General features: G+C 42.8%; 1 protein-coding gene across 7 annotated transcripts in view; it reads left to right on the plus strand.

Moving 5' to 3' along the window:
* The window catches only part of Ndel1 (nudE neurodevelopment protein 1 like 1), a 53,781-nt gene that overhangs the window by 18,964 nt on the left and 20,503 nt on the right, over positions 1-14,314 (plus strand). For 4 of the 7 annotated variants that reach the window (XM_021642485.2, XM_021642488.2, XM_021642483.2 and 1 more), the window contains exons 2-5: positions 6,916-7,013; positions 8,449-8,602; positions 11,267-11,415; positions 12,949-13,085. In XM_021642485.2, the coding sequence (XP_021498160.1) occupies positions 6,928-7,013; positions 8,449-8,602; positions 11,267-11,415; positions 12,949-13,085 (526 nt within the window). In that variant the 5' untranslated portion in view covers positions 6,916-6,927. Of the gene's footprint in view, positions 1-5,092; positions 5,199-6,915; positions 7,014-8,448; positions 8,603-11,266; positions 11,416-12,948; positions 13,086-14,314 lie in introns of all 7 variants that reach the window. The other 3 variants (XM_060364992.1, XM_060364991.1, XM_021642484.2) reach the window with 2 other exon arrangements.

Raw genomic sequence — 14,314 nt, forward strand, 5'->3', positions numbered from 1 at the left:
TTCTAGGCACTTCAAAAGGGAGAAAAATTTGATAGGACCTACTTCATTTTGCATATATCTTGATCTGCCGTGTAAAATTAATTTTCTTAATAGTGTACAGAGTATCGTTGCCAGTAAGTTGTGCTGGATTGGCTGTTTAAAATCCAAGCGCGTTAACTGTCAGTTGTCACATCTGCACAACTCCATATAGAGTGTGATCATGTCTGATGCAAAAGTTGTAATTTTGAGACTCATACTTCATAGGAGACTACTAAGGGAAGATTGGGAGGAGCAGAGGTGCTTATCTGCCTGCATTGCAGCTTCTGAAGATTGTAGATGTGCTGTGTGAGCACTTTTTAAAGCAGTGAAGAACTTGACATTGGCTAACTTTAGGTAGCCTTAACTTTCTCAACTTACATAATCTCAAATGGCAGTGACCACATCCTCCCTGTGTAACCGGAGGCAAACTCCACACACAGTCCTTCCAGTCTCTGAAACAATTTTGGGATCATCTGCAGTAGTAGCACTTTCATTATTTATAAAGAGCCTGCTTTTTTAAAAGGATAAAGTTGATGAGTAGGTGTGGAGGAGTAAAGCTGGGTCCTGCCAGGCAGGAAGCAACAGAGACAAAGTGTGACTGAAGGGTAAGAACTCCTGCTTGTTTTTTTAATCTAGTTCACAAAGTGTATTCCAGGGGAGAAATTTTAGACATACTTTTGTAGTGAAATGCTTTTGAGGAATCATGTGTTTTAAATCCAGAGGTTGTTGGGAGTACTTTTTAAAAACTTTTATTTACATTTTTTATATCTCTTTCTCCCTACTCACCCCAATCACTTCCAACACCCCAACCCCATGTAGGAAAGAGAAGGGGCAAGTGGGAGAGGGGCCGCAGTTCTCCTAGCTGCTTCCTGCTTGTCAGGGTCCTTGGGTTCCTTGGAGCCAGTGCAATCCTCGTTTCAGGAGATCTCCAACTTCTTGTCTCACAACAGCAACCAGGCACAGTAGGGGAAAACAGCAGCAGCCTTGTTCGTTCTTAGAGCTCCCCAACACTCTCTGGGCTCTGGCATTTATTCTTTCTCCAGAGTCCTCAGATTTAAATTCTGCAGCTGTCAAAGAGCTCTCAGAGCTGGCATGAGGCAGATAGTTTGCTGCTGTGGACTGTCTGAATCACCTGGAATTAAAACAGAAACATGTTACATCCACAACAGGAGGTCTGTTTGTGGTCTAACCTTAAAGGTCCACTTTTGTCCTACTAGTTTCTTAGAATTGAATTTACATTTATGCTGTGTTCTCTGTGTATCAGCTCTGCTCCAGGTGCTGTACAAATAGTGACTGACTGCATTTTCAAAACACAACTTGGTTTCCTGTTTTATAGGTGAGAAAATGAGGCACTGAGTAGTTGAGTAGCTTGCCCAAGGTCACCCAGCTAGGGCGGAGCTTGGCTGTAAGGGCTGGGCTTTTAAGCACTTTGTGTGCTGATTTTCTGGCTTACTCATTTTCTTTTTAAAACTCTGTCTGTCTGTCTGTCTGTGTCTGTGTGCATGTGCACATGCATACATATATGTGAGTATGTGTGAATGTAGGTGACTGCAGAGGCCAGAAGGAAGAGCTTAGAGGTACAGGGGTTTTAAGTTGCCCTGTGTGGGTACTGGGAATTAAATCCAGCGTTTGAAAGAATAGCTAGCTAGTGCTCTTAACCACTGAACCATCTCTTCAGCCCCCCTGACTTGTTCTTTTCAAAGATAGATATATTTATTTTTATTATATTTAATTATGTGTAAGCATGTGTCTGCATGAGGGCATGTTCATGTGAATACAGGGCGCACAGAGGCAGGAGGCATCTGATTCCCTGGAGCTAGAGCTATAGGTGGTTGTGAGCTGCCTGCTGTGGGTGCTGGGAACTGAACTCTGGCCCTCTGGAAGAGCAGCAATCGCTCTTAACTGAAAAGCCATCTCTATTCCTATATATATATTTTAAACTTTTGTTGTTGTTTTTCCTTTTTGAAAAAAGTCTCTTTGTAGTCTAGGCTGGACTTCCAACCTGCCTTGTAGCTAGGGACAACCTTGAATTTCTGATCCTGTTCTCCATCTGCTGAAGGCTGGGATGACAGATGTGCTGCACCCTGGTTTCTGCAGCCATGTGGATTGAACCCAGGGCTTCATGCTGTGCTAGGCAGGTGCTTTCCCCGCTGAGACATCCTCAGCCTCCTCGGACTTATTCTTGATTAAATATTGTTATTTTGTTTTGTTGTGTTCTGTATGTATTATATATACATATATATATTATATAAACAGGATCTTACTGGCTGTGTAAATGAGGTTAGCCTGAAATTTGTGTTGATCCTACTGCTTCCTTGGGTTCTCTTACCTCTGTCTCTTCAGTGTAGGATCACATTTGAGTTTGTCCTCTGGCCTCCACTTGCATGCATACACATGCGTGCAAATCTGCACACAAACACCTCCCTGACACATGAACACATACACAGAAGCACATAAAATGATATAAAAGAATATATAGCTTTATATAATCATTCTGGATTGTACATTTTAAAGAGCTAAAAGGATTTCCAAAGTTTTCACCAGAGAGAATTGGTAATCATTTAAGAAGGTAAATATGTTTTAACACTATAAGTAGCATGTACTATATTCATATATCAAACATTACATGGTGCTCTGTTAATATGTAATACTTTCAAGTTTTCTGAATAACCTAAAGAAATGTGAAAAAAACATGTCCCTACTTAAGGACCAAAAGCTGGAGACAAATGCATAGTTGGTAGTGTCTCAGCAGTGTAAACAGTGTTGCTCTCCAGGGGCCATTGCCAAGCTAAGTGCTTTTCAAAGCAGTAGCTACGGTAAGTCCCTTTACGTTGCATGTCAGAGTCCAAACAACAAAACCACCTCCACACAGAACAGAATGGGCAAGTGAAAGAAACTTATATACAAAACAGAATCTGACCTTATTGGTAGAAGGATTAGTTTCACATTCAGACACCATTCAATAAAATAAATGTTAGCTGTCCAGGGAGGCACTAGAAACTCCCTTAAGGAACTGGTCCATGGTTTACACAATCACCAGTAATAGCAAACAAATGTTGCATAGTAACAAAAGTATGTAAAACTCAAACGATAAAGTTTCTCTGCTGAATGAAATGTCAGTACTCAAGTGCAGCACCGTTTAGAGAAATGTAAGCTAAGAGCAGTCTAAAGTAGGGCAGAAAAAACAGGGGCCTCACGTGGCTGCTGAATATGGTGAAGTATTTATTTGAGGAAAAACAAGGCTCAGATGTTATCAGTGTCTGCCAAGATCAGACAGGTGTAAAAGTGGAGAACACAGTCTTGTTTACCAAATCTTGGAAGCCTGCAGCAGAGCAACGTACAAACTTAGAACACATTCAAGGGTGAAATTAGAAAGCTCATTGATGGCTGAAGTTAGTGGATTTATCCCAGTTGTTTAAAATAATATATAATCTGTTGAGTTAAGAAATTTAGATTTCGGGCTGGAATGGGTGCCTCAGTGGTTAAGAGCACTGATTACTCTTCCAGAAGACCTGGGTTCAATTTCCCACCCCCCACATGACATCTCACAACCATTTGTAACTTCACTTCCAGGGGATCTCATGTCCTCTTCTGGCCTCCACAGGCATTATACTTACATGGTGCAGACTGAAAAATCCACACATAGGAAACAAATATAAGTACAGCTCTAAAAATGAAAAAACTAGATTTCAAATCATGAATTAAAATTTTTACATACAGGCCAGGCAGCGGTGGTGCACACCTTTAATCCCAGCACTTGGGAAGCAGAAGTAGGTAGGCCAGGCTCTGAGGAGAGGCTAGTCTACAGAGAGAGTTCCAGGACAGCCAGGGCTACACAGGGAATCCCTGTCTCAGGAAGAAACAAACCAAAACCCAAGCCAAACCCAAACAGAAAAGTGTTTTTGTTTTTTTTTTTAATATATATACAGATGAAGACAATCTTGAATTATCTCACTCCAGAGTTAAGGGTGTGTGTATGTGTGCGCATGTTCAGGAGGGAGAGAAGGAGTGAGGGAGAGAGACGGAGGAAGGAGTGTGTTAGAGTTCAAAGCGTTCAGTTATAGTTTTGCTAATTGACAGAAGAGTAAGGACTTCTCAGTCGCTTATTTAAACAGCCTTGTAGTCACAGTATCTATTCTGTGTGAGTTCCCCCTTTCTTTTCAGAGCTATTTCTGTATTTGAGCCACTCTGGGCTATTGGCTTTGGCTTTATCCTGGGACTTCATTACAGCCCTGGGGTGGAGCTGCTGTGTCCTTCAGCCTGTGTCTTCCAGGTCATGTATTTCAAGTGTTTTGGATAGGTCCTGTCCTCAAGGAAATAACTAGAGAGACTTAGCCTTTAGTTTCTCTTACTTGGTGTCTTGTGGAAGACAGTGTCAGCAGTAGAGGGACTTTGCTTCTTGGGCCATCTCTGGTCTTTATAACACCTAAAAAATAATTTAAAAACACAATTTATTGCTTTTTTTAGAACCTGAACATCTGAGCTGTCCATTGACACATGGTGGCCAGTTTTTGAATGATTAGTCTGGGCTGGGTTTGTGTATTTAGTAGGGATGGTGCCCAGGGCTCTTGTACATGCGAGCTAAATGCTTGCCACTGACCTATACCCCCAGCTCTAGGGAGTATTTGTTTTTATTTTCATTTTTTAATTATTTTGTGTATATGGGTATTTTGCCTGCATGCGTGTCTGTGCGCCATTTGCATGACTGGTGCCCACAGAGACCAGAAGAGGCCATCAAACCCCATGGAACTAAAAATGCAGATGGTTGTGAGCTGCTGTGTGGATGCTGAGAATCGAACCCTGGTCTTCTGGAAGAGCAGCCAGTGCTCTTAACTGCTGAGCACTATCTCTGGCCCCTGATGTACAGATTCAGATTTATCACAATTTTCAGGACACTTTGGGAAAAGATCTTATGTAGAGCGTTAGAGGACACGGTCACAGGGACTGTTGCTTCAACAACAATTTAGATGCTGTCGCTTATTTGCTGGGATTCTGTCTTCATCTGGATTGTCAAAATGTATTTCTGTCCTAAGGATACTTCAGTATTAACCCTGAAGAGTTTCTGATCCCACAGGGTGATTCAGCACTTTGGATCTTTTGAAATAATGAATTCCTCTGGTTGCTGAAGAGCCCATCCTTACCCGTGGACTACCATATGTCAAGCAGTAACCTGTTTTTAGGCAAGTGATGGGAATTTTTGGGACTTTTACAAAGGGACAGAATTATAGAACCAATCAGTATTTATTAATCAGTACATATACTTAAAATATTTAGCAATCCAGTGTAGTCGACACCTTTATTAAGACTTTATTAAGATGAAACAAATGAACAACCGAAGCGAGCAGTTTGTATAAGTAATTTATTGGCAGAATTGGAACCTAGAACCCAGCCTCAACAGGACTCCCAGGCATGTGTGGTTAGCATGTTAACATGCTCTCATGCTATAAAGATACCTCCAAGAGTGAAGCAATACAGAGAAATCTGTGCGAGTGTAGGTGTAATCAGATTAGAGTTTGGTGTATTTGGCCAGTAACACATGCCTAGTGTTTAATGTCTTTAGTGTTCATTGCAGCATTAGGTCCTTCTCTGATCAGTCTGTTGTCTTCAGTGTCATGAAGAAATACACGCGGTGTCAAGAATCTGTGTCTTTCAAAGAACTTTCAGGGTGATTGGCAGTTTAAGATAACTGGAGTATTTACTAATCAGATACCAAGATAATAGATGATATGAGCAGCAAAGATTTGGTTAAGGGAAAATTGGCATCGTGCCTCAAAAAAATTAAGGTCAGCATATCAAGTTATTTTTAGTTTTAATCACCACTAAACATAGTCCGTGCCTCATCTCACACCTGGATCTGGAGTTCTGTGTGCTGTTTTCTGTGACTTAGTTCCTGTTAAACATCTGAGTTCATTTCCAAGGCTTTATTTGTTTAAGACTTTTTAATTTCTTACTGGCCGGCATACGTTGTGGTTTTAATTCAGTAGACATTACTGTGTAGTTCCTATTGTGTGGGTGTGGTGCTGGGACGGGATTGTAGGAATGACGTGGCAGGAATCTGGAGTGGGCCAGTCATCTTGGCATCTTTATCTGTGCTGTGGTCATTTGGGAATTTTAGCCAGTTGAAACCTAGTTAGCAAGAACAGCTAACTAGACTCCTCTCTGTAAATGCTTTGGGGAAGAACTGAGACAAAGGTCATGCAGCTGCAGATGAGTGGAGCTTGGGGGAAGCTTGGATGAAGGGTGACTGAGGATGTTTTCAGAAGTGTGATCTGAGAATGTGGGCCTTGCCTGGTGTGGTAGTCTCCCTAGGCATGAGGGTTCTGAGCAGGTCGCTTGCTTGCTTTTCTCTCCCTTCCTCTCTGCTCCCTCCTTCCCTCCAACCCCTTCCCCACTTTTTTTTGAGACAGGGTCTCATTTAACCCAGGCTGGCCTTGAACATCCTCTGTAGCTGAGGATGCCCCCGCCCTCCAGTTCTCAGTGCTGATGTTGCAGGTGGTGCCAGGGATCACACCCTCACCAAGCACATTAGCAGCCAAGCCACATCCTCAGACCCCTGCAGGGGGAAGTGGCAACATCACAGACATTTGTTTCTGTCGCTGGATTCCCTGAAGACCAGTCGGCCATAAACTAAGTGCTGGAACTGAATGTAGGTTAATTCTGTGGTCAAATTATCCAGCATCCAGTGCTTTAGCTGAAAATGCCTCATTGCCTTTGTATCAAAGGACCCTGTTGTCACCTCCTTTCATGAGCTCATCCACAATGTTGGTTGTCCTCAAGTGAGTTAGGATGTGCGCCTAAGTTCTAGGAAAGTGGCAGCCACTTCTAGAACCTTTGAAACTACCAAACGCAGTGCCATGTTTTCATTCACATTTGGGTTCTTTGTCTTTAATATCACAGGCTTTCTTGATCATGGATGGTGAAGATATACCAGATTTTTCAAGTTTAAAGGAAGAAACTGCTTATTGGAAGGAACTTTCCTTGAAGTATAAGCAAAGGTAGTGTTTGAAAACATATGAAAGTAGGGGTGGGGTTTGGAATATACCATATGGCTTGCACATGTGTTTTCTTCTGGAGCATAAGGCTAAATTTGGAGTTTCAGATTTAGGATTGTGATCCCATAGTAATAACAGTGTTTTAAAATAGTGCAAAACTACCACTGATCAGATATAGTGTTCAGATTGAGGTAGCAGGCAGCTGTAGTGCCACCCGTGATTTCTTCTGATTGCTTGCCTCCAGTGGCTCGTTATTAGTTGGGCTGTCTGTGCACTGGTGCTCCCTCGTCATTTGCTTATTTGAGAGGTTTAAACCAGACTTTAGTCTTCTCTGGTGTGCATGATTAGTGTTGGGGGGGCAGCTGAGCTTCCAAGCTGTGGAGCATTTTATATAAAATTATTACTTCACTTAGTTGGGAAGAAAATAGCTCTTTGGCCTCAAAACTTACCTTAAATTCCTGTTATTTAATGAATCTTTCTTATGCTTTTTTTTGAGATTTATTTGTTTTTATTTTATGTGTGATGTTTTGCCTGCATGTGTGTGTGTGCACCATGTGCATGCCTGGTGACCATACAGACCGGAAGAGGGCGTTAGGTCCCTTGGGACTGGAGTTAAAGATGGTTCTGAGCTGCCCTGTGGATGCTGGGAATTGAATTCCAGTCCTGGACAAGCAGCAAGTGCTCTAAACTGAGCCATCCCTCCAGCCTTGAAATCTGCTAAGATACTTCTGTACTTGACAGAGCTAACGAAGCCTGCTAAAGTCCCATTGTTCTTTCCTTGTGGTTGTGTCAGGCCAGGGGGTAAAGACTGTCCAGTAGAGGTTCCTAATTTGTTCTAATGTTATAGATTCTTCCAGAGGCTGGGAAGCCTGTGAACCCCTTCTCGGAATACTTTGAAGTACTGAAAATGAAGTAATGAAGTTATAGAGGAAACCAGTTATTCCAGGGGTTATCTAAATAGTAAGCTAGTTTGTGACGTTGTAATAATGTATCAGCGCAGTAAGTGAAGAGTGTAGGGAAGCGTGGCAGCCACCTGATTCTGAATTAGCGATAGGAGTGGCAGGTGTGCACTAGCTGTTGCGATCTGAGAGCGTCTGTTGATCTGTATTGATGGAATGGAGAGTAATGCTCAGGTGAGTGCGCGCGCACACCCTCCTCTGTCAGCCCTGTGGAGGAAGGAGCTAATGGTTCTGAGCCGTGTAGAACTATTTTTTGTAAATGTTGTAATTACTGATTTATGTGGGCTTTTTAGGGGGGGCTTATAACTGACTTTTACTGCATCCTGAATACATGTGGAGCAAGACATACAGAACATTTTCCCTGCTGTGTCACCTTTTTTCTGAGGACGGTAACTTTCAAACAGAAATGCTGGAATTGCTGTGTAGTTGTGTGAGAGGACTCAGCTATTAACTTGTCTTTCCACTTGGCTTCTGCTTAGCTTCCAGGAAGCTCGGGACGAGCTGGTTGAGTTCCAGGAAGGAAGCAGAGAATTAGAAGCAGAGTTGGAGGCACAGTTAGTACAGGCTGAACAAAGAAACAGAGACCTGCAAGCTGACAACCAAAGACTGAAATATGAAGTGGAGGCGTTAAAGGTAACTGGCAAAGCTATGTCCTGGGTGCCATCTAGTGCCCTGGCATTTATGAAAGTGACGATGTGAGCAGGACCAGTGAGATGGCTTAAAGGCACTTGCCACTAAGCCTGACACCCTGAGTTTGAGTTCTGGGCCCCACAGAGTGGAAGAAGAGACCTTTTTCCTTAAGTTGCTTTCTGATCCCCACACGTGTGCTATAGCCTGGGCATAGACATACTGCATGAAATAGAGGAATATTTAAAAATGAGAACTGTATTAAGGAGTACTTAAGAGAATCAAGCAACCAAAAAATATTTTTTAAAGCTTGATAGAATTTTTTTTTTCTTCTTTTAAATAGAACCAAAATGTGGTTCAGAGCTTAGGAATGCTCATAGCAAGTTTATGGCTGGTAGTTTTCTGTCGGTCATGCTCTTCACTGTATTTTGATTCCTATACTTTCTAAAGCTTTCTGGTTATTTGTTTAGACAAATTGCTTGTCTCATTGTGTTCTGCCTTAAAATTTATATGACACATACATTTTTTTTTTTTAAACTTCTTTTGGTATTGTTTGTAGCTCTTGAGTGTTAGAATTTAATTTGGGTTAGAAATCTTCCTTCCAAAAGGAGTTTTCAGGCTCCAGGGATCGAGTTCAGTGGTTGGTAGATGCTTGCCTTGCATGTGGGTGGCCTTGGGTTCAGTTTTTCTACGTCAGTTGCCCTGGGGGCCTAGGAGTATTTCTTTTCTTAGAAATAGAATCTGCTTTAAAGAGGAAGTAGAATATCTTTTATAGTCTTTGACCACTTCACCTAACAGTGTGTTAGGATATCCACCCCAGTTTCCCTCTCCTGCTCCTCAGTTGCTCCCCACATGCTCTTCCACCCCCTTCTTGTCTTTTTCCCTCCTATATCCCCTGAGTACAATTCTGCCTGCTGTAATGTTAACTGGTCTTGTTAGCTTGCTCTTATACAGGTCGTATGTAGGTAACTATGGCGGTAGTGATTGCAGATGCCATGTTATATCCAGAAGACATTTTAAACATTTTACAGAGCTCTTTCTCATCCTTCTTTTGTGCTTGTTTTTAAACTATTATATTGGGGCATTTAAGCCTTTACCTTTCTTCCACCAACCCTTTAACCCTAGGTAAGAGAGAGAAGGTTAGTGGGGAGAGAGGGCCGCAGACCCCTTTACTTCTGGTTGTTTAGGGTCGATGGGTTCTTTTGGGGTTACACCAATCTCTGTCAACAACAAACACAGCAAACAGTCTCCACTCTGCTTCATTGAAACACTTCTCTCAGTTTGTCTCCTCCAAGCTGCCACACCTCTCTTCCTGGGCTCTCGTATCTATATCCTTCAGAGTTCTTGACCACACCCCTCTCTGTGCTGCACAAAGCAGGCCGTTCGCTGGCAAAAGACCATGCTCCACAGGAGGCAGTTACGGCTGTGGACAAACTAAAGCCCAACTAAAATCTCACACTTGGCATTAAAACAAAACATATTTATATAACGTAACTGAGTTTTTAAAGACACCAAAATTTCCATTTCATCCTTTAGTTCTTACATTCTTTGTACCCTCTCTTCTGTGGTGTTCCCTGAGCTTTGGTGATAGGGTGGGATGGTGGTGGGCTGAGCCCTCAAGAATCTGTTCTCTGGCCACTGTTGAAGACAGTACTCATTTATGGCATAAATACATGCTTAGGCAGATAGTCATATAAGTAGTTTCCCACTAGGGCCTGCAACCTTTTGACCAGAGTTACAATACCAAGCATGAATTTCCTCCCATGAGGCAGGCCTCAAATCCCACCCAGAAGTGGTTGGTTACTCCTGTAACCTTCATGCTGCTGTTGCATCAGTGGGCACAGCTGGCCCTGCAGGTCATTGCTGTTGCATGTGAGGTACTCTGCTGGGTGCTGTGGAAGCTGGTCAGCAGGGAGGACGCCGCTTTCACTTCGGTTCTGGCTGGACTTCTCTATGTCCTGTAACCAGTGTGTGCTGTGTCTTTGTAGTAGGATTTTCATGTCAGGTTCTGGTGGGCAGCCAAGAGTCATATCAATGGCTGTGTGATTTGGGGGCCTCTGGGGAGAGAGCATTTCCGTGGGAATGAGTGTTGGGAGCTGGGAGGAAGGCAGGGAAAAAGGAGGGCTTTGCACTCTGAATGGTTTGTGCTTTACCTTGGGCTGCAGTCATCCTGCAAACCTAGAGGTTACCTCATCAGGCTTAGGTGTTCTTTTTAAAGGTTTAATTTTAAATTTGTGTCTGTGTACCTGTGCCATGTGAGTACAGTACCCGTGGAAGCCAGAGAAGAGCAGAGTTTCTTGGAGCTGGAGTCAGAGGTGATTGTGAGCACTTGACATGAATACTGGGAATCAGACTCTGGTTCTTTGTAAGAGCATTGCGTTCTCTTAACTGGACTCATCTCTCCAGCCCCAGATTTAGATTCTGAAGGAAAGATTCTATTATTTTACTTTTTAGAAAGATCTTTTTTCTGAGAATGGTTACTATATGTTTTACATGAATTCTGGCATTTTGAATGGCTTTCCAAGTTGTTTTAAAAGTATTGCAGAAAGGAGGGGTGCCGTCACCTCGGACCGTGGTGACGTCATCTGACCTTTCCTCCTGCCTGCACTGGGAGTTCTTTTCTTAATAGGTGGTTGTGTGTGAACACATGCCCTTCTCTTCTCCCTTCAGGAGAAACTGGAGCATCAGTATGCACAGAGCTACAAGCAGGTCTCAGTGCTAGAGGACGACCTCAGTCAGACCCGGGCCGTGAAGGAGCAGCTGCACAAGTATGTGCGCGAGCTCGAGCAGGCCAACGATGACCTGGAGCGCGCCAAAAGGTGAAGGACGCTGTGTGTGTGGGCATGGCCTCCACACAATCCTTTTCCTCGGTGTCTCATGTCTTTTGTGACCCATTGGATCGAAAGGGGCTGAAACACAACAGACAAGGCTTGCTAGTACACACCTTTAATCCCAGTACAGGGGAGACTGATGCAGGAAGATTTCTGTCAGTTTGAGGTCAGTCTGGGCTATATATTAAGTTTCAGTCCTGGCATGCTATAGATGTAGCGAGATGCTGACTCAGAACATCGGCACCTTTTCCGTGTACCGGATGCCTGCACAACTTAAGCCTGGATTCAGCACACTCTCTTACTTTAATACTAGCCAGCAGGTTCTCTATTTCCTGTTTCCACCCTACAGCTGTTAGCTGTTACTGTTGTCAGGTGTTCATGTTTGTTTTTAGAGACAGGGTTACACTGTGTAGCCTTGGCTGTACTGGACTCATTGTAGACCTGGCTGGCCTTGAACTCACAGAGAGCTTTCCTCTGCCTCCCAGAATGTGGGATTGCAGGCATGCACCTCTGCACCTGGCTTGTCATTTTGGTTTTTGAGACATGGTTTCTCTGGGTAGCCCTGGCTGTCCTGGAACTTGTTCTGTAGACCAGGCTGGCCTCAAACTCAGAGATTGACCTGCCCCTGCCTCTTAGTACTGGGCATGCACCACCGCTGCTCATCATGTCTCTATTATCAGTTGTTTCTTAATCATTCTAAACCTAGCTCCTACTACTTTATAATTATTGCCCAGTACTTTTTCTTTAGTGCTTACCAGTTGACTCTTGATTGACATGATGCTAGTCCCTGTCCTTGTAGCTGGTCCCTAAGAACACTTAGCTCTGATAAATCCTCTGGTGAGAAGAATGTGTAGGCTGCTTAAGGGAAGTCATAGCATAGCCTGTGGGAACTGGGGAGCCTTTTTACAAATTGGGGCTGAGTCTGCAAAGAATAAAAGTTAACTAGGCAGAGGACCAGGGAAGAGGCTGAGAGTCAGGAAGGTGTTTGAAGTACTATATAAGAGGTTACTTTAATTGGCAGGTCTGGTGACAGCTGAAGGACATGAGAATGGAAGGTGCTGGGATCAAGTTGTGACTAAACCTATGTGCAATGTTTGAGTCTCTCTCTCTTTTTAAACAAAGGGGTACTATCAGATCTTGATTTGAGAAGACAATTCTGAGAATTTAAGTAAAAAGGAGATGACAACCATGAAGCAGTAATCCAGATGAGAAATGAAGTATTAAGGCAGGAGAGGGGAGAAAGATTAAAGAAGAGACATTTGTAAGACATTCTGGCACCGACTGTAACTGATAAGATTGGAATTGGCATTCTGAGTTCAGATTCTAAGTTGGGGAATTGTATTTCTGTAGCAAACAGCAGTGACTGGGAGGCACAGAGTAGATACATGCTAATTTTTGCTGAATGTAGTGAGATCATTCTCCAAATTGGGTCTGGCTGACTAGCTGTGGACTGGTGGGAGCTAACCTGACTGCTGCCTTTTGTATGCATGTTATTCATGGGCTTTTACAATTTTTTTAAAGGGCAACAATAGTTTCACTGGAAGACTTTGAACAAAGGCTAAATCAAGCCATTGAACGAAATGCATTCTTAGAAAGTGAACTTGATGAAAAGGAATCTTTGTTGGTCTCAGTACAGAGGTTAAAGGATGAAGCAAGAGGTAAGCTTTATAATTTAGCAAGTGTTTATCTGTTGCCTTGTCCCTGAGCCCCAGTAAGCCCAAGGACCAACTATTTTGACAGTGCTGAGAGTCATAGCCTGGGCCTTGAGCATGCTGGGTAAGCATTCTGCTTCTGAGCTATACATCAGGCACTCATTTTCTCTGAAGCTCTACTTTTCACATGCTTTTACATACCTTTTCATCATTGCTCCAGTTGCTTTTAAGCTGGTAATTTATTTCATGCCCATATCATCAATGCTAAGAAGTAGGTATGACCTCCATATTACAGATGAGAAAAATGAAAGTTTTTTTCATTGTAGTACTGCTTTTCATTTGAATTTTTTTCCTTGATTGATTCTAGTTAATAACTTGATGTTATCTACATAGAACCGTGTGTGGGTGTGTGGGTGTGTGGGTGTGTGCTGCTGTTTACGTTATACATCGAGCTAGTGCACGCTTTCTTTAAAACTTCCCTTTCTCATAGAAACACAAAATTGAGAACATTATAAAGAAGGAAAGCCCACCAACAGTGTGGCATACTGGTTAATGTTTTTATGATTGTACATACAAATGCCTGTGTATTTTCCCTTATATAATTCCCGACTTTCTTCCTATGAGTAAACACACACATATTTCCCTTTCCTCTGCCTAATATAGGGAATATTCATGGCATCACACATTTTTAAACAGGCTTTGGATCTGAAGAGATGGCGCAGCTGTTGCAAGCATTTACTGCTCTTCTCTTGTTTCCTTTATAATATTCTGAATCTCATTGTGCTGAGGAGGAGTGAGGGAAGTTCTAAAGAAAGTGTGTTTTAATTATATGTCATCTCTTTTTATAGATTTTCAGTGCTTTTTAAATTTTTTTCTGATGGTAACGTCATCTGAATTTTTTTTTTTTTTGAGTTTTAAAAAGATTTTATGTGTAAATATGTTTTGGCTGCATGTATGTGTAACCACCTGCATGCTTGGTGCCCTCAGAAGCTGGAAGAGGGCATCAGATCCCTGGAACTGGAGTTACAGATGGTTGTGAGCCACCAAGTGGGTGGTGGGGATCAACCCCCCGCCCATCCTTTGGAAGAGAGTGTGCTGAGCCGCCTCTTCAGCCCCTGAAGGATTGTTTTAGTTTATGTAATCTATCAAGGATTAACTTGGCCTTGTTTATTGACAGCTTCTGTTTGCAGTGCTGGAAATGAACATAGGGCCTTGTGCATGACAGGCACGCGCGG

This window comes from Meriones unguiculatus, chromosome 11 (genome assembly GCF_030254825.1).
Source record: "Meriones unguiculatus strain TT.TT164.6M chromosome 11, Bangor_MerUng_6.1, whole genome shotgun sequence".
Taxonomy (NCBI): Eukaryota; Metazoa; Chordata; class Mammalia; order Rodentia; family Muridae; genus Meriones; species Meriones unguiculatus.